General features: G+C 49.7%; 1 protein-coding gene across 4 annotated transcripts in view; it reads right to left on the bottom strand.

The window, feature by feature from the left end:
• Positions 1–20,824, bottom strand: part of LOC122388936 (protein amalgam-like) — a 54,082-nt gene that overhangs the window by 17,108 nt on the left and 16,150 nt on the right. For all 4 annotated transcript variants that reach the window (XM_043380454.1, XM_043380458.1, XM_043380455.1 and 1 more), the window contains exon 2: positions 1,849–1,992. In XM_043380454.1, coding sequence (XP_043236389.1) covers positions 1,849–1,992 — 144 coding nt within the window. The remainder of the gene's footprint in view (positions 1–1,848; positions 1,993–20,824) is intronic.

Raw genomic sequence — 20,824 nt, 5'->3', positions numbered from 1 at the left:
ATCTCGGTAACCGTGGGCCCGACCGGTACGGGGAAAACAGCATCGTGTAAAGAATCGAACGGGCTATCGAATGGTGTGCGGTGCAGGGGTTGGCACGCGCCACGTGCACCGGGGAGGACACTTTCTTTTGAAAAATGGACGTTTTGGACGGATTTTGGAATTTATATTAATTTCAGGTGATCGTCAGACAGAATGAGTTGAAACAGCGCCTATTAGCAATAAAATGTACCGTCTCTCATGGAAAAATTGTGAAAAGCTAATTGATCAAAAACAATGTGGAAAAAATCGCTGAATTAAATGGTATTTGTCCAAAATGTGCCACTAAATAATTACACGGATTTTGCTGCTTAACCTGATACGTTTGACAATTGAAAATGCTATCATTGGAAAGAGCATTCAATTCTCTCCAAGATCCAATCATCACGTTTGCATGACAAGCAACAGTATTCTTAAAAATAGAAATGTTTCAAACATCTGCAAAACTATTTTTAGTGAAAATTATCTACGCCTTTAATTTGTCATAAAACTACGCGCCTAAATTATAAAGCACATTTGACAGATTCTGAAGTGGAAAGCATGCTTATCAGACACGGGCACCTCGATGCGGTGGATATTTTTTTCCACAAACCAAAACGTTTAGCCGTCAAAAAGCAATCGACCGAAATGGATAGATAACCCAACCGACACAAGAACAACCGAACACCCGCCGATCGAAAATATCCCTTTTCGCGTTGCGGAGCACGCGGGTCACCCTAGTCATGTACTATATACCATATTCATTAAAAAGGGACGAATTTACGACGGAAAAGTGGTAAACAGGAACTTGACAATGTTCTAATAGGTGATTTATTGAACTTGCTAGCTCAACCATTTAAACGGTCTGGAAAAAAACTCAGAATGCTTTGGCAAGTTAGTATTATTATTATTATTATTATTATTATTATTATTATTATTATTATTATTATTATTATTATTATTATTATTATTATTATTATTATTATTATTATTATTATTATTATTATTATTATTATTATTATTATTATTATTATTATTATTATTACCTTGTGCATTTCCTCTAACCACCAGACGGTGGGCATTACAGGGAAAAAAGGCATCACCCACAAGTCACCATCACCCACAAGTTAGCATGGTAATTGTGCTAAGCCTTATGCCGGAGGGAGTTCGCCAGTTATGAGACCCCGGTTGGATCGTCTTGAAGTCCGGGGCCACAGGGGGTAGTTGTCTCGGTGCGGCCTCCGCAGGGGGCGATCACCCGGTGGGGTTCGCACCCATTACCCAGCGTGAGGCCACCCTTCCCTAGCGGCGCGCCAGGCCTCTAGACGGATCACCGGGGCCCTGTGAGGCCACCCGACTGAGGCGAAATCGTCGGCATGCCTCGGTGCCCTGTGAGCGCCTACATTTGAATCTTAAGCGGTACCGATGGATGCGCAAGTGAAAACAATAGATCTGGGAAGATTCAGAGAGCTCGGCCCATGGCTGGCGAGTAGCGGTGGCGTGGCTTTGGCGGATGGAGCCAGAGATAAACAAAGGTTCGTGATATGACGCTGACGTCACAGTTTAGAAATCCAAACACCGCTGGCCACACCGTCGGGCGCCGATCCGATGCGGCCCGTCGGCTCTGCGCTACAGTAGCCGGCAACACTGGCCAGCCGTCTGTCACGGCCGCTTTATAATTACACCGAGTGTGTATTGGGAGGACCGCGAACTTGGCGGGCTTCTTACTACAGTCAACTTCGTCCAAAGAGAAGGAAACAGATGACACGAGGTAGGCACTCGAAGACGTCACCCCTCATCAATTGTAATCGTGTTGTAGTCGTTCGTCCTCACCTCGCTCGCTCTCCCATTGGCAGGGCAGGCTGATGTTGGCTCCCTCTCGTACGACGAGCGACTCGGGCTCAGAGACCATCTGGGCGTCATAGATGGCCAGTTCCTCAGGGTACGGTTCATCGTCCTGCAGCTGTGGCGCGCCTCCTGAGGACAAACAGTGGTAGGTTAGTGTGTGGTTGTTGTGCAAAAGCGGGATACAACTATGCGAGAAAGGTAGGATGGGGTTAACCGTAACGACAGGTACAGTTCAGTACACCTTTCCGAAGACACAACGGGACGGAACGATCAGGGTGGTGGTCATTGCAGACGGATAGGTTTCACTTAAAGCCATGGCATTGTTGAGATTTATCAATATTTTAGTGATTTAAATGCCAAACCAAATTAGGCTGATGTTCGATGAAGTAAGCATTAACATTTCCCAGAACGCAACCGGAGTTCGTTTGCTAACTCCACTCCGCACAAAACCCTGGAGCCATTTGTACCCAAATGCGTCACTTGTGTTCGCTCCGGGGGCTCAGGGAAGGCTGCCAAATCAGGTGAGTCTGTTCAATCGGGAGCCAACTCTCTGGCGACGCAAACGGACAGATTCGGTATCAACTTAGAGCATCACTGGACGCCAGCCCTCAGCCTGGTATTTTAAATATTCTGCCGAACAGGGTGCGGCCCTTGGCGGTCATGGACACCTCTTTATTCATGTATGCGTCAAGAGCGATGTTAAATAGCGTCCGATGCAGTGACGGGCGACGGCAGGACTCAGGAGTCACCTCCAAAGTCATTGGAAAACGTTTGAATTACATACACCTAGCGTCGCAGCAATGTGCCGTAAATAAACCAGTCAACTAACGTCCATAAGCAGGGACAGTCAAAACATGCTCGTAAACTATAAAAATTATAAATAAACGTACGAAAAAATGACACCAACTTCACCCTAAACTAGCCATCGTAAAGTCCCCGAATGGAGTCCGATGAATCCAGATGTGTAGGCACGCCATACCATTGGTATTCAGCAACAACCCTAACTCAGCATTCCACCCAGCACTCCTGTCTCCCCACGTCGCTCGTCTGAAGTAAACACGTGTCCATCAGGGGCGCAGTGATTCCCGGCTATACACTCTGGTTCCCGACGTGTCACGACTCCGTCAACGGCATGGCAGCGAGCTTCTCCACTGTGTAAACCGGGCTTTACCTCTACTATCCACCGCAGTGTAAACGGAGCTTTACCTCCACTGCCCGCCGCCCGGGAATATAAGAGACAGGTATGATGCACATTTCCAGACGAGATGCTGTCGAAGGAGAAAGGTGATTGACGCGAAAGACTGCCGAGAATAACTTTGCTCATGACAGTACCATGTACTCCACGAGCTTGTTGACATGTCGAAAAGTATAGTAATTAATCCTAGTATGCCACTGTTTGACAGTAGGTGTCATTTATTGCCTGACACAAATAAGTCTAATTGTGGGTCATCCGAGTACGTTTGTGTGAAGCTTCAGTGCCTCCATACACTGAGCTTGAGCGGAGAAGACAATCGACGTTCTTTGATATACCAACCCTGAACCCGTTCCATCCCCCCCTCCCCCCCAGGTCACCAGCCTACGCAGGTGACTCGTGGTGTGACTCGTGAGGTCATGTGGCATCGTCACCCGATGGACTTAACCTGCCAGGCTTAGTGGATTTCCGCTGCCCAACTGAGATGGTAGCGGGAGACGACGGCGACGGCGACGGCGGCGGCGGCGGGCGTGGCGACTATAATAGCCCTCCTGGCCCAGAACCAACAACAGCACAGGCCCAGCCAGCCGCATTTTAATAAGGCCCGCAGCACGGCATCGGAGGTGCCGGCAGATGGGAGTCCGGACACCTGAGCGCCACATCAGAGCATCCGCCGAGCCGCGGACCGAGACTGCGTGCCGGAGCAGCTATCCCGGATGTCACATGACAGACGCACCGCGGTGACAGTCAGAGTCGTGACAGCGGTGACAGTGGTGTGACAGAGGATGCTGACAGGTGTCAGAAACGAGACAGAAAACGAGCCGCTCAGTGTCTTACACCACAGGAACTGCAGGGGCAGTGTACGCTGCACATACAGTCTTCGCCACGAAATTAATTATTTAAAAAGACGCTTAATGCGTTAGTTGTTCAATATGACACGTTTGTCGGGACGCATGTCGGGTGCTGGCTGACTAAAATAGACGGAGGAAAATTAACACGTGTGCACAGGTCTGGTGAACTATCGACGACGCTCACTTTAAGCTCTCACTGGCGGCACTTTTATACTAGTTTATTGCTCCCAGACATCATCTGTCGGTGTGAGATCTCAGCAAATCTGCAGGGTTTGGGAAGCTCAGCAGTGACCGATGGGATGTTCACATCACCAGCTCTTGCCACGTGTCCAAAAGGGCAAGGCGGAACTAAATTAGGGAGGGAAGAAGGAATGTCTTGGAGAACATGAGTGGCACAGATGTGCCAGGATGGGCCCCATCAGATTGAGCTGTCTTGCGGGCTGTTTTATAACGTACAAATGGGACATAGGAGGTCCACATAAAAGTGTGAAAACAACGTAGTTATCGATCATCGAGGAAAGAAGATATTCGTTTAATATCCTAGTCTTTTCCCTTACATTGTGCAGTATTGTTACATAGTTCAGGAAGGTCATTATTGTCATACAGAAGGATTTCTGAACAAATTCAAAGTGCAATTATTTTACGGTATTACCCCGTTCTACTATCAGCAACGGGAACCGAAGAATGTTATCAGTTGTACCATACAATGCCTATTGCCAATGGATGGTAGTTTCCTACATGATGACACGGTTTGATAACCACGATAGTCGATAATTATAGGCAGTAGGCACCAAATTAAATGAACAATTTACATAGGCATTGCCCTAAAAATAATGCGACTTAATTTTCTCCGCGGACCTCCACCTACTGACCTACAAGCCATTTATTGTTCAGTGTTGAAATTCCGTAACTGTTAGCGATTAATTTTAAAAAATACTAGGTTTATGTCCAATATCTTAAAACCCTGTTAGTCAAAGTCGTGCTATTCTATTAAAAGAAGCCTAAACTAGGCCGATAAAACAGTTAGCACCTATCACGAGCATATTTCAATGTAAAGATGATTGAAATGTGTTAAAGAAAAACTGATGCATTTCGGTTGGGCACTAGCAATGTCGCAAAATATAAGCCGGCGTTTGGAGAACAGTATTTTACCCTTGACTGTCGTTATAAAGACACATTTTCACTGTCAGCTCAGGTAGCTTATAATCCGTTAATCAGCTCATCACACGAGATCCTAAATTTCCACTGCCGGCTACATTCACCGTCGCCGCCTGTCAGGGACGCTCACCGATTCTCTGCTGGTGGCGGCAGATACCCTCTTTACGAGGGGTATAAAGACGGAAAATAGCATAAGCATCGTTAGCATCAATTCAGCCGACACAGAAGCGGCTTCCTCTCAATCCTAAGACATTTGCGGTTCCAATCGTGAAATGAAAAAAAACTATTAGCATAATGTTGATAAAACAAAGGATGTGGAAAATCAATTTCCGGTTCCTTGTGCCAAGTTTAGAAAGAGTAACTAAAATAGTAAAAAGAGTAATAAAAAAGACTAAAATAGTTATGGCCGTTATGGCAAGCTCCACGCGGTATAGCTTATCTTTGCCGTCGAGGTAACAAACGTTCTCGTTCCTAACCGTCCTGCATGAAAAAGTCCCGCATATGTATATATTTCAGATATTCTGGGTGGGTGACAAGGGTTATGACTGTCTTTAAAAACACTTCCGGTTGTCATCCGCTAATCAAAATGCCAAACATATACGCTACCTCGTGACTCGCATGCCTCTAGCTCTCTACCAGCGGCATACTAACACTCATTTACACATCAGTATGCAGCGCACGAGACTCGAACCCACGTGCACTATAGCAACAGCTGCTTGGCAACGAAAACATCCATTTAAACTCGAAGCATCTCATATTGGCCATGCTTGGATACAGCCGGATCCTTTCAGTAGCGGAGGGGCACAGAGCGTCGCTGGGCAAAGCTTCGTGCTCGGAGGATGGTACCGCCGATGGGCCAGCTGGTAACGCCGATCATCGTCTACCCCCCCCCCCCCACACACACACACACATTTTCCACCCCACAGTCCGCAGGCGCACACTCTTGTCCGTCAGTCTGGATCGGCGGGTTGGGACGAGAGACGCCCAGCTGGTATGTGTCCCTTGCCGTTGACTGAACTAGCCATCACGCGTCTGTAGAGCATACCCATGAATATGATGAATATCTTCACTGAACCGTCGCAGACATAACTCCCATTCCGTCCCGTCCCGTCCCTGGGTAGGTATATTCCCCGTGGAGTGTTTACTGTTACTGGGACAGCACTGGACTACTCTTGACGCACGTCACCACAGTGGGGCCCCCATATTTCGGCGACAGTCGTGCGCCGCAGGTAGCCCGCGGTGCTCGAAGGAGCGCGGTTCAGGCTATCAGAGACTAGCTGTCAACGATGACAGTTCGGTCTGGGAGCGGTCAGACTCCCGACTCATACACAGGGCGTGTCGTAATGCTTCCAAATCCAATCATGAAGAGCTCGGAAAGGGATGATTTGCGACCTATCAGGGCGTGGTGCGAGAAGGTGTCTGTGATATTGTTTTGCTGAGACGGTCTTTGCGGTTTGGAGTGAGATAGATACGATCATGATCCCCTAAGTCAGGTCGTTTACTCACAGAACAGGAAGTTTCTCAACGTTGGCGCAAATCCCGCCAGGTGTAGTTATAAATGAGAGGTATACAGCAAGACACCGCAGGTATTCCAGTTAATCTCATCTGGCACTGAACCAGCGCCCACTGAGCGCCTCACCACACCCCGTACTCTAGCTGGATGTCCCACCACTTACAACCGCAACAGATTAACTGCCTTAGGCATGCAACAACCGGAATATACAACAGTTCACCCTGGCGGGCTTGGTTTCCGCCTTATAGAGCTGCTCGCTAAATCTCACCGTCCATCTCTCACTGATAAAGATTACCCTTTAAGCGGGAACCAGACCTGCGTCTGGCGTGGCTGTGGCACCCTCATACGTCAGGTGTTGTCTCGTGAGTGTCGTTCTCTCCCGTGCCGCTGTCTCGGTCCTGTCAGTGGGCTCGTCTGTCCCCGTCCCCTTGCGGACGGACTCGGCTCATCTGTTCTGAGCTCACGATCAGTGACCCGGGCCGAGACAGGTCATCGTCCTGAGCCGACTGTCTCTGACACGCGTGACCCGCTCAGTCACCGGTGTCAAACGTTATTGATTTGTAGCTACGAAACGATGGCGCTTTGCATTTTCCACAAATACCCGCAAATATGTTCATGCGTGTTGACTGTTGAATTTACTGTCCATTGCGGATGCGAAATACACCTCATCGCCAGTTCAGTGACTTCAGCATAGAACGCGACCTCTCGTCACCATGGCTCTTCCACAACATCACCGTCAGTGACGCCATCCCTGATGACGTAGTACCGTCACTTAGTCAAATGTGCTGGTACTTGTGTCAGTATACACCTGGCAGACGAAGCTCGAGTTTTATGGTTCATACTCTCCTTCACCAGTCACGACTATCTTACACAGTGGACGGTACGGACCTACCTATTACCGAACTAGCCCGCAGCACGATCAGAACTAGCGGCCGCTCGCACCCTATCAGAAAACACGCCTCTGTTTTGTGAGCTCGCGTGCAGTGTGGGAGAGATGGTATCACGGCCCTCTGCACTTTCACCCTCGCGCACGGGTAAGTCAGAAGGGCGGTGGGGTGTCTGGACGTCCATTAGAATGACGAATTTTGTGGTACGGATTTACCGTCACCCGCCTATATATGTGGGTGTTATATAGGTCGGCTGTGAGTCAAGCAGAAAAATGTCCCGGATCAGCCATTTCTTTTAAAGCCGTCATAGTTCACTTCAAGACAATCGAGTTGATGGCCAGGACCTAGTTATTATGTGAGTTTTGAGGCATGATCTGCAACGCCTCAATCATCTATAGTAGGGTTACTGTCACAAAAACTGATAAACAGATACAAGAGATCAATTTAAAATGCTTTTGATCAAATTGTTACTGATGGCATTAACCTGTACAGACGCGCTAGTCAACAGTTATTTTACGTCCCCTCCCAAGCACATACACCTCAAGCTCTGCCCGTCCACTCAATGAGTCATCTCTACGTCAGCACAGTGGCAGTTATAGTGACTCGGAAGGGACCGTTAGCACGCTTCTCTCGCCCACTGGATCGTCAGTCAGAGTCCCAGCGCTGGTTCGTGTCAAATAACGCCATGCCAATTAGCACCAAAGCCAGTGGATCTCTAGGTCTCTCCTACAGGCTCCAGCCACCTTCGAAAACCCTCACCACACCACCCAGGATCGACCACTGCTGGTAGGTATATACCGTGCCGTCCACTAGTCCACCCACCCGCCACAAATCAAACAACGGCAGGTACCTAAGGAAAAGGAGCCACCGACCCACAGACAAGAGAGAAGGCGAGGCTGGCCGGCCGGCATCCCTGCCGGGCTGTAAATAGCGGCGGCACGGGGCGGCACGGGGCGGCACGGGTGGCACGGGGCGGCACGGGGCGGCACGGGGAGGCACGGGGAGGCTCGCAGGTCGGCCGGGCGTCGCTGATGGCCCGAGAAGCCCGTCTGTTTGTGTGTAGGTGTGTGTTTGTTTTGCCTTTCGACGGAGCCGGTCGGGCCAGGAAGCCATGCGCGAGACGGGGGTCGGAGAGAGCGGTACGGGAACAGAGGCATTGGGGGTGTTGATTCTGACGCGATAGGATAAAAAAAAAAATGGGGAAGACGGGAAATGTGGTAAAAGGGAGGTGTAAAAGACAAGAAGCCAGACACGGTACTCGGTAAGACGTGAATCTGTAGAATAGATAACATAGTATTTAGTAATCTATCTTACTATTTCAACAGGATCCATCTGTCTGTCTGTCTGTTTGTCCGCCACGCCGTGTAGTGGGTTCAATTTAGCCGGCCTACAGGGCAGACGGTATATCGTAGGGGGTTGAAATTTGCACACCTTCTAGGTGACAGAACGGGTCAGCGCCTTTTCTAGGTTTCCACTCGCTGGGGTGCACGGTTCGCGCGTGGGGCGCGCTGGAAGATCGCCAATGAAATTTTGATCGGTTCGTAGATCTTCATTGAGAGCCGGGGTCGACAAACTTTGTGGACTAAATGCATGCCGATCGGTGGCGGGTGCCTCGCATTGAAGGATGGTGAAATTATTGATTTTGATAAATGGTGGCGAAAAAATGTGTTGATTGTTGCTAAATGGGTACAGTTTGTGATAAGATTGTACAAATGAACCGCGTTTGCCGCAATGCGTCACATTGGTCACAGGGCGCCATTTTTGCCGCAGCTCGCACAGTTTTGTCAAATATGGCCCGATAAGGGTACAATTTGGTGCAAGGGTGCATGCTCAAACAACAGGTACAGATGCGCCGCATTTGCCGCAATGCGCCACATTTGCCACAAAGCGCCATTTCCGACAAAATCGAGTAAGGGCAATGGAATGGCACGAATTATTCTGTGACCTGACATGACCCAGCGGTGTTAGTAGGGGTAGGGGTAGTGGTAAGAGTAGTAGTAGGGGTAGGGGTAGTGGTAGGGGTAGGAGTATGGGTAGTAGTAGTGGTAGGGGTAGATGTAGTGGTAGGGGTAGGGGTAGGGGTAGGGGTAGGGGTAGGGGTAGGGGTAGGGGTAGGGGTAGTGGTAGTGGTAGTGGTAGGGGTAGTGGTGGAGGCAAAAGCAGAACAGTGGCCCGGGCTGATCCCAGCGGACGAGAGGTGACCATGTGACCTGGCCTGACCCAAAGCGACCGGGGCTAACCCCTTTGACCCATCTTGACCCCGTATCACCCAAATTTCATCCAACAACGCCCTCAGAACAGTTCTTTTTTAAATTCTCTTCACATTTCCGTCCATATCTATGCTTCTAGACAACGCATCGACATGAATCAAACACCATTGGAAAGCAAATTGACTGGTGCTGCAATTTTCTCCTACCACGCAGCAAAGCAAGTGGCGCAGCCGCTTGTCTATATTACTATTTGAGGAGGGTGCGTCTGTCCGTTACCGAGGTCCCGACTTGGTGGTGCTTTGCGTGGACTACAGGCCAGACCGTTGCACCTAGCCCGGTGAAATTTGCACAACTCATAGATCAAGGATGCGCGACGTGCCTTTGAGGAGTCTGAGCTCGATCGGATTGATAGGGAGCGCGTGGCGCGTGCTCAAAAAGTGCAAATTCGCGTCATAGACTTTACATGTATAAATCGGCGTGCGAAATCGGGCGAAAACGGCTAATTTTGGCCGACACGGGTCCGGTTCCGGCGCAATATCTTGGTGACCAGGGGTCCGACCGGCACGGGGAAAACAGCATCGTGTAGATAATTGAATGGGCAATTGAATGGTGTGCGATACAGAGGATAGCACGCGCCACGTGCACCGGGGAGGGCACTTTTGTTGAAAAATTGCGGTTTTGGGCGGATTTTGGAATTGATTTTATTTTTAGGTGACCGTTAAACAGAGCGAGTTGGAACAACGCCTGTTGGCAAGAGAAATGTACCGCCTATCATATAAAAATTGTGAAAAGCTGATTGATCCAAATCAAGGTGGTGCAAATCACAGGAGAAAATGGTGTTTGTCAATTTTGTGCCACTTTATTAATCACACGGAGTTTGCTGCATAACCTGATACCTTTGGCAATTGAATATGGTACCATTGGATAGAGCATTCAATTCTGTCCAATATTCACTCTTCATTTTTGCATGATTAGCAACAGTATCCTTAAAAATGTAAATGTTCCAAACCATTACATTGTCATTTTTAGCGAAATTCATCGATGGCCCTCAAAAGACTTCACGCCAGTTTTCGGATCATTCTAAAGTAGAACGCATGATAATACGACACGGGCACCTCGATGCGATGTATCTTTTTGTTTTCTTACAAAATGCTTGGCCGTCAAAAAGCAATCGAACGAAATGGATATCTACCAACCAAATCGACACAGACCAACCCAATACCCACGGGTCAAAAAATCCCCCCTTCGCGTTGCGGAGCACGCGGGTAACCCTAGTAATGTACTATTTACTCGTATAAGAGTTTTAACCCACGAGCCGCTGGGGGGGGGGGGGGGCATAAAGTTGCCCCCCCCTTTACGTTTTGTGAAATATCTCCGAAACCTGATGAGCTACGAACGTGAAACTTGGCATAGCTTCAAATGAATACCTAGGCAATGTTTGAGGAAAGTTTGGTGGTTGTAGCACCTAAGATGACGTCACAGTGACGTCATAAAGTTTTGTCGTTTTCCGATATGGACCGTTTCTGATGACGCTGAGCATGAAACTCAACTGTAAATGAACTAGACAGCACCTGCTGTCATCCTAAAACATCTAACTACACTTCCATCTAGTTTCTGACCAATAATCGACCCTTTATATTCGGTCCCATATATCTGATGTATCGTGAGGAATATGAGAGTCGCAAATCTATAATTTCACTTATGACGTCACTGTGACGTCATTTCAAATGGGATCGACACCAAATTTGGACACAACCTCGGCTAGGTATTCAGAAAGATGTGTGCAAAGTTTCGCTTCTCTATCTCTTCGCGTTGCGACGATATCGTCGCAGAAGTAAAGGGGGGCAACTATATGCCACCCCCCCCCCCCCAGCGGCCGGCGGGTGGCGCGGAGGCCCAGCGGCCGCCGGGTTAAAAAAAACTTATTTGAAAATAATGTGCAAGATAGTTAAATTTCTTCGCCTACTAAAATATCGTAAAGTGATCCCGTTGTCTATGCTGAAGGTATCGACAAAAAAAAAAAAAACAATGACCCCGGATGGCCGGGAGATGTGTCCCTGTCAATACCAGGCCCGATCGTTATCACCTAAACAAGCCCGCCTCTGGCACAGAAGCTGCACATTATCCAAACATTGGTTCAACATTAACCATGATCCCGGCCGGGCGGCAGGACAGTCACTCGTTTAATCAGAGTTGTGCTAGCCGGACTATGGGAGATTTTTCAGACTATGGTGTAGAATGGTTGAGACATTCTCAGTTATCATTCGGACCCCCGTGACGTCAATATAAAACACTGACTCATCTGAACTGCTGATGGGATCCTACGTTTAAGATTAATGTTGTCTGAGACAGCTTGGCCATGTGCAAAGCTGGACGAACTACATCAGAATATCAGTTATGGTCATCGGTGCTCACGATGCCTTGTTAGGACCAGTCCATCTTTACAAACAATGAACAACTGTATGCTCCTTCTGGTTCATCTGTATAGATTTGAATAGATCTTGTTTGAATAGATAGTTAGACGATGCACTATTGTCTCGCTTCATCGCGGGGCTTCAGGGGAGGCTTCGAGTCACCTCGTTTGAACCACTACAACCACCTATACACACCGACCATGGCCCGCGTATTGTCCGACGTTTGGAGCGACGTGCAGGGCCGCACACGCCCCAGAATACGTGACCTGTCAGCCTGCATCCACTACGTCACAGTGCAGAGCTGACAAGAAGGCGAGCCAACCATCCGGTCACGACCCAGTCAGCCTGGTCCTGCGCCGCCTGACCCGGTCACAATCACTGGGCGTGGTGGGTCAAGGTCACTGCTGCGCCAAACGGGTGTGGTCCGTGGGACAGGTTAGGTCGGACGGACGGTACGGGGAATGCTGAGTAGTTAGAGGTTATTCATCATTGTCATCCAGCGGGAAATACATGGAGGTCGCGCTGAATTGTCCAGAGTTACGTATGGTGGTCAGGTCATCAGGAAAAGAGCGAATAAAGCGAGGAAGGAAGTTCGCAGCACGCGCTGAGCTAGATGTGAAACAATCACGCCAGTGCTGATGTCAAGAATGTCATTTGCTCACGGGAAAATGGAATGAGTTCACAGGTAATTTAACGCAGCTACGTATTCACTTTGTGTCTATTTCATTCGTTAGAACAGTTTGAAGTAAAATGAGGAAAATAGCAATGCCTATTAGCTAAAGACAGTGTCAATTTAACGAACAGCATTCTTGTTATACACACACCCAGAAAATGTCGCAGATACGAGCATAATGCTGATATGTTTATATGCAGAAGTCTTACAGTGCGAAAAACGAGAAAGCGTCACTCATTCTGACATCCACGTTTTCATCGCCGCTTAATTGTTTGGTGATACGTCACTTTCGCGCACATCACCCTGTCTGATGAGGCTGAAAAACGCCTCCTCGCTGGAAACAAAATAACAAGCTGCGAGTCTCTCGCTCGACCTTGTACGTCGCAAACACGTCTGAGAGCCTCTCGTTCTGAGGACCGTGTGCAGTCTTGTCTGGACCCTCAGCAGAGGGGCGTTATAGCCGTCGGTGTTTATAATAATGAGCCAGCATCGCGGTCCCAAACGGCCCCACTATAGACTGACGGACGAGTTATGGGCTGGGCGTCATGGAGCTCTGATGGCATGCTTAGTTTAGCAATGCCACCCGGAATAAAACGCAGTCGGTCAGGATATGATGAAAAGGTTAAAATACAATGTTCATTATTTGTGCAGACGGAGTCTTAGGAGTGCGATTGAGAGAAAAACCCGGAGAGACAGACAGACGGCCAGAGGCTTGACACGAGCTCCGTTTTTTTTTTTTTTAATATGAATGACTTTAGTGTCACGCTCCACAGCCCTAAAGTCGTCGCCGTCCTCCCGATGTCATGAACTCACGACGGTCACTCTGCGGGAGACGGGTCGTACTTTACCGACAGGCGCTCGTTTACTTCTCAGTCACCTCACGAGAAGAACGTTAACCTAAGCGCCGGCCAGGAGCACCCGGTGTGTTGTGTGTTTGGGGGCGGAAGGGTCGTCCCTACGTTAGCGTCGCAAGAACAGGCAGACAGGCAGACAGTAACACCTATCCGTGCTTCTATCCTCAGGATACTGAAATCCTTCTCCTCCAAGCCACAACCCCCTCCGGGCTGGACAGGCAACTTTATCTCATGCGGGCTGCTCCCTTGGAGCGGCACCGCTGCTCCTGAGGGAGCGCACCCCGTAGCCGGGTGCAGTGAGTGCCTTGGGGCTGGGTGGCCTGTCCTCTGGACGGGCTCAGCCCCGGCGACTCACTAGGGTGCCTGCCCAGACCAATGTCTCCCCCTAAATCCTATCATCCTTCCGGCTCTGCAATGGTCTTGTCGACCGAAAGGGCCTAACCCAACAAAACAAAACAGGCAGACAGACCCGAGTCCATCTGACCTCTAAATGACCTTTAGCTGACCTCTGTCTGAAGACCTCTGATAACCTCCGTCTTTCTGGCTTCCGTCTGACCTAGAATGACCTCTCCTTACTTCTATCTGACCTCTGCCTGACCTCTGCTTACCCAGCGCTTGACCTTGCTTCCTCCCGAGCAGAGTCACGAGGTCAGAATAACCTCCGTTCCGGGCTACTTCGCTCCTGCTCGTCAGCTCGGAGAGTGCCGTACGCTGGATGACTGAATGACTACAGTTTGCTGGATGACTGGCCGAGACTCAATGGGAACGTGACTGATCAGAGTTCGAGTGTGATTTCAGATCTGGACAGTCAGCGTCGGATATTGGCTGTCACATACCTACTCAGACAGCAGCCGGAGCTCCACATCAACAAACAAAACAGCGTCATGCCACCGCATCTCTGATCAGTAGCGTGATTTGCCAATATCGGCTGTAACTTCCTCCGCCGAGGCTAAAACAAGACACATTAGGTGGCATAATGTTCTCGGGTGTTACGGGGTATACCATCGGAGAAACCTTCACTGAATTTCCACCGGCTGACTTCCCGCAACCTTTACTCCCCTCTGGTGATATGCAGGCCTCTCGGGCCCTCGGTCACCCACGCACTCTGGTCAAGTCACATGAGTGTGACCGAGGTCGTCAACTGATGGTTTTTGCGGTCAGGCGTAAAACCACTCGCCAGCTGGATTCTGCAGCCTCAGAGGCGGCCGTCTGTGGCTGTGAGTGCGACTGGACCGGGCGTTTTTTAACTGTCGCCGCCACTTCCGGTTCATATCCGGCGGAAGGGTGGCATTTCCGGTGTGAGGAAAGAGACTGTGATAGATGGCATACAGTGCCTGATGTGGCGGAGGTACGAGATCCATCACTCATCATTCCTTGCATTCATACACATCATTTTCACATGCCTACACATCATCCATTTGTAGCCATGACTTCCATCGTTGTTGGTTGTAACTTACAATTATTCGAATGTGGGATCATCCCAGGACGCACTCCGTGGGTACAACACTCATGGGGGAGTATCTCACAGCAAATACTTGGCTCTCGGCTCTCGGCAAGAAGCAGAGCAGCTGGTCCCACCTGTGATCGGAACTGGGGCAACACCGGTACCCCACGCGCCGGATCACCACTCTGTCGCCCCCAATCGCCGATGTCAGCGACTCTCGGGAGCACGATGCACCCCGCTCTGATGTTGAACCTGAATGCATCGGATAGTGGATAGCGGTGATCGCCGATTTTCTCAGTTCGCGGTACCGAGACATGCATTATGCATTCGCATTGTCATTCGCGTGTCGGCAGTAACGGATTCTGGTTCGACAGTGAGTGGGTGCCCACCACTCTGCAAGGCTTCTGAGTTCTGACGTAGGGGTTTCAACACCGGGTCAAGTCGGGCTCCGCTCTGACACGAGGGCACCCATCCGACCCACGTTCCTCCAGCACGAGGACACGCGTCGTCGGAACAGACGGCGGCCGCCACGTACCTACATCCGCTACGCACCGTCGCACCGATCATGCGTCTCACGTTTTTGCAGTCGGTCACAAAAAGCGACGGTCGTGTTGGCGACAGCGGCGGCGGCGGCGACTCGAATTGGCACGGCACCTTTCCGCCGCGGGGCACGCAGCCCGAACCGAACCGATCGCTGCGGAGAATCGAGCACCGTCCGCTCGAATCGTGAGCGGCGTGGGCGGTGGGCTTCAGAGGCTGGCGGGGGCGGGGGCGGGGGCGGCTCAGACCAGACGTCCGGCGCAGGCGGTGACAGGGGAGGGTCTGCGATGTGAATAACTCGGCTCTGGTGCCCGGGATGACGTCAGGTTCAATTTGCGTCGACAGACGCGGCCTTCATGGTTTCATGGTGCGTACGTGACGTGCACCATTTGGGGTGGGTCTGTCTGCCGCCGAAACGCTGGGAGGCCTGCTCCACTAACCTTAGAGAGCTACAGGTGGTTTGAGAATCAGAGGAGGCTGCGGGGCTAGTATGGGACGGTGGGCGGCGGGCCGGCGTCAGGAATGGTTGATCGAATTGCAGAGAGCCCTTGGCACTGATGGAATAGTAATGTTGGTTGGCTGGTTGTTTGTGATTCAATCCAATGCGTGCAATGGGAGGCCACCGGTCTGTAAGACTGACGAGGGCTGGCTGGGCAGTGTCTGACACGGTCGGAGGAATCCACCGGTCTCGCCAGAGGTGTCGGACGGTGCCTCGGCAGCGGCGGGGCCCGGCGCGGGTCGCCGAGCTGGCACAGAGCTGAGGCCGACCGACAGCCGTCAGCTGACTGCGGCGCTCAGACAGCGGCTACAGCAGACACAACAGCAGTCCGACGGTGGTTATCGGGCTGATGTAGAGGCACAAGACTGTCCTTAGCAAGCGCAGGCAGCAGCGCTCACTTTTACCGCAGTTAGCCTTATCGTCCAAACGACAAGATATATCAAATATTCCAGCGAAATATACAAAATACAAACGAAACATACAAACGTCAAAATTCAAAAACCATATCAAGACAGGGGTCAAGTAAAACCATGCTACAATGTTTTCAAAGAAAAAAATTGGTGAGGTGAAGATATAAAAACGACTTCATCAAAGGAAATAACGTATCACCAGCTCGGCTTTGAAGGCGTGCTGCAAAATTTAAGCTGTCACACCATCTGATATTAATAACCACGCAGGCAGGTGTGCAGCGTTGCAAAGGTGGCGAAACTAACAGTTTTATCGCTCATATTTCACGCCTCTGAAATCTCAATCATTTGACGTGTTTCCTCTGATCAAGCATTAAATCGGTCATTTACGGCCATCAAGACAGATATAGCCTCCATTATTCAAGCATTTTCTGTCACAAGTTGAAATCTTTGATTTTATAGCGACCATGCCGCCTGACCTGTATTGCGTTGTTTGTTGTTTCCAATTCACAATTGATCCGTCCCACAGTTTCTTCTTCAATTGATTCTTCAAACTCCGCATGTTTTCCTACGTTCGAGCATTGGTTCGAGCAAAGGACCTTAGTCCTTGGAATTTTAGTCAACCCAAAGTCTTTGAAGCTAACACCTGGCTACATTGCAAGCGGGTCTCCTGTTGTGAAACAGCTGCATGGCCCGCCACGTGCCTCGGGCCGTGTCACCTCTGAGAGGTCCTCCACTTGTCCCGAGCCGTGTCACCTGTGAGGGGTGACGGCTGTCGACCGTCGAGTGTCGAGCAGTGCCCCACTGATGCGCCATTGGCTGTCTGCCCGACCGTCCCGGGGACAGGCTGTGCAGTTTGGGTGACTGCGCTGCAGGTCTGAGACTCTGACAGTAGTGAGCTGGTTAAAAGACGGGCATCCGGTCTAAAACCGGAAACAGCTCCAGAGAGATTACTGAGATTGGAACTGTCGATTATCGCGATAAAACGATACATTAAACTGCTTTACAAGTCATTCACAAAACTGGTAAGGAGCTCAAAATAGAGAGTAAATCTGGCTTGATTAAGATCTTGCGGTAATGACATGGCCAAGTGCAAAAGTGACTTATTGCAGTGGAATACAGAAAACAAACTTCGTATATGTCACGCTTTGGTTAATGGCAAGCTTGCAGGAAAGCTCTTAATGAAGTCGATCCTGATCAAAGGCACGACGAATGTTCACTGTATCCTTATTGCCAGTCCAACGAGCTAACACGACAGACTCATGTTCCACGACATTGTCCAACAGGACAGGGAAACTTGTAATTTATTGCCACCCTTTCTAATCGTGCCGGTACATCAATTCAGTGTACTTCATCAGGCATTTTTGTGTAGTGCATTTTTGTTTTGTTAAGCGTAACCACGGAATATATAGTCTACGACATGGAATGGACAACATCGAGATTTCCTGTAACTGCCGAGTTTTTGGCGACCTGATGATTTAGTCGTGCGGATTCGCTGTGGTTACTTCCTTTACGAGGATGAAAGTATAGTTGCCAGACCTATAACTAATAGGGGAAGGTGGGGCATAACGCGGTACCGGGGCAATATGAGAAGGTGCATTTTATTCTAATAAGGTGTTGTTGTCTGGAATCACTTCTGACAATTTAAACTTCGCTCATTTGCCGCCCTTTTCCGGTGGACGCCAGCGGGAGGCGGCGTTGCTGAGGATGGTGGGTAAGGTTTTTTCACGGTGCTGATGTATTTTTCAACATTCGTTTGGTAGCTTCCTAGGTGAAAATCCGTTCGAGTAGGTTTGTTATAGTCAGTGAAAGCAATGACTCTCGTCCTAGCCAACCTTTCGCTTCGATAGAAAGTTGCCGGCTGTTTTGATAAACATGAACGATTCTGCTCTATTGCCAATGTCCTTTGGGGGTTAAAACGGGTGTCCGGTAGAGGCGATATGGGGTGGTGAATTTTACCACATTTGCCCCATTTACGTGCCCAGAAGTGCTTTTTTGTTACAGTTAAAACTAGTTGCCTTTATTGGCCCACTCACGTTTCATAAATGCATTTAGAAGAGGGGTTGTGTTAAACGTTTCAAACGTTGTCATAATGTTTCTTCATTATAAGTAGGTACACAGGCCTAATATGTGCCTAATATATATTTTTGCCGAGATAAACTCTTTCATTTTCAGTAGCTTGGATCTTGGTTTAAGCGGCGAGTGCACAGGAACGTGCACCCAGCAGCCTGACACAAGTCCTAGATTTTCACCACGCCTTTTATCGTTTGTCGGCTGTCGCAGTCCTCGAATGGAGTCGATGCTGGCGCCGCCACCGACCGTCCACCGCTGCAGCCAGGCGTCGCTCTCCTGAAGAAACTGCATGTGTTCCCCGCCGTTGCTGGATGGAGGCTGGATATCGCGCGTCGCTTTGAGCAGGAGTCGAACCGGACGGAAGAGTTTAGCACATCGAGCAGGTCGTTGAGGCGCAGCAGGAGAGTAGCAGTCGGGAGTGCAGTGCGCGGGAGCTTGCCGTTGGTCGCATGCAATGTGATTGCTGCTGCTACTGTCCGGCTCATCACCTGTAGGGCATAGCTGACTTTCATTTTTCAAAGCTGTTTGGCCTGATGTGTTTCTGGCTTAGTTTTGGAGCAGCCCGTGGGGAAGAAGCGCATTCCAGTGCGTAGAGTGTTTCTAAATGACTCCAAGAGGCTACTTCACCGTCTACTTCAATATCGTATTTCATTAATGCATTTCGTATGCATTTGAAGATGTGAGGCACGTCATACAGAGCAGCAACCTCGTGCCCGTCCACGGTGAACAAGCCGGTTTCCGCAGCTCCGAGCAGTCTGTAGGTCGCCTGGTTGTTCTTTGACATGTCACAAGTTGTAGCTAGCACAGTGAATCCCGCTGTTGTTACACGTTGGACACACTGTGTTAACAGCTGCTGCTGCACAACGGAAACCGATGGGCTGTTTCCAGCGTTTGGTGACACTGACGCCCCGCACCATCATGACCAAGGCGTGGTCGGCGCAGGCATTGGCGCGGCAGAGAGAGCCATGATCAGTGAAGCCCTCGATGACGTCATCACCCCGCTGGTAGGCCAACCTTGGTTTCAGCTGCATTTCGTCGAACGAAATGATGCACAGCTTGTCCTTGGCACTTGCTCCGGCGAACTTCTCTTTTATGAGAGCCAAGATAGCGTCATGAAAGCCAGGTCGCATCTGTATTTTTTCCATCTTCCTCCGCAGAGTTCGAGGGTGGGGAAGGAGTACCGTTTTTGTAGGAACCGATACGCCCTGGGACCAAGGCCATACATAGTCCTGGGACCCTGGAAGTAGAGCGCGAGTGCTCGCACTTCCTCATCTTCATCAAATTTTAGACGAATTTCATCGAATTTCATTTAATTTTAGACCAATGTTAAAACTGTAATGCAATGAATATGAATAAATGCTCCCGTAACAATGTGTGCTAAAAGTTTCCAATAAAATATACGGTTAACATTTCAAAGTCACAGTCACAACTTGGCCCTTGAAGACTAATCATTCGACGATTGTTAAGAAAAAATGTATAAAATGTCTAAAATGTTAAGAAAATATATGAAAATGTAAACCCACGTGGAAAGAAATTCATCCGCATCCTCCGCATCTCCGGATATTCATCCGGCAAAATTCTTGATTTTTGGTTACACACGTGGCAATGCTAATCGAAGCTCCTGTCCATTCCATGTCGTAGACTATATATTCCGTGGCGTAACCATCCACCTGTGTCTGTTTATCCTTGTTAGCTACGCGTACAACTCACTACGACCACAAATCATCCTGCATCATTACAACCAAACCGACTGTCATCCAAAACGCCGAGCGACGCTCCGAACGACGCCTTTCCCCGACGTTTCCCGGTGACTCAGAAACCCGGCTATTGGTAGTACACCGTTACAGTTGCACAGTGCACATCGTCCCCAAACCACCTGTCGTGACTGTGCACTGTGCAACTCGGTGGCACCACACACACCTTTTACACAGCCGCCGACCGCAGTCAGGACTGAGCAAACCGAGAGAGTCGAACTGGACGATAGAGCGATTTTGACGTCATGGAGCTGATTTTCCTGGCCAGAAGCCGGCGAGTGGTGAGGAAAATTGTCGTGTTTGTTGAGTGGCCGAGTAAAGCATGCGACGGTGGTGGACGGTGCTGTATAGGTAATTGTAATCGTCACGCCCAGGCACGCGAAGATGGTGAGTGGTGACTCTTGTGCTCGTGTCGATGTGACGCACCGCTCACAGAGGGAAAGATCGGGTCGATAGGAGAAGACGGAAATCCGAAGGCTTGGCGTGCCATGT

The sequence above is a fragment of the Amphibalanus amphitrite genome, unplaced genomic scaffold (genome assembly GCF_019059575.1).
Source record: "Amphibalanus amphitrite isolate SeventyFive unplaced genomic scaffold, NRLGWU_Aamphi_draft 000339F_arrow, whole genome shotgun sequence".
NCBI classification, from domain to species: Eukaryota; Metazoa; Arthropoda; class Thecostraca; order Balanomorpha; family Balanidae; genus Amphibalanus; species Amphibalanus amphitrite.
The sequence above is the reverse complement of the archived record's forward strand: the minus strand, read 5'-3'. Positions and strand labels throughout refer to the sequence as shown.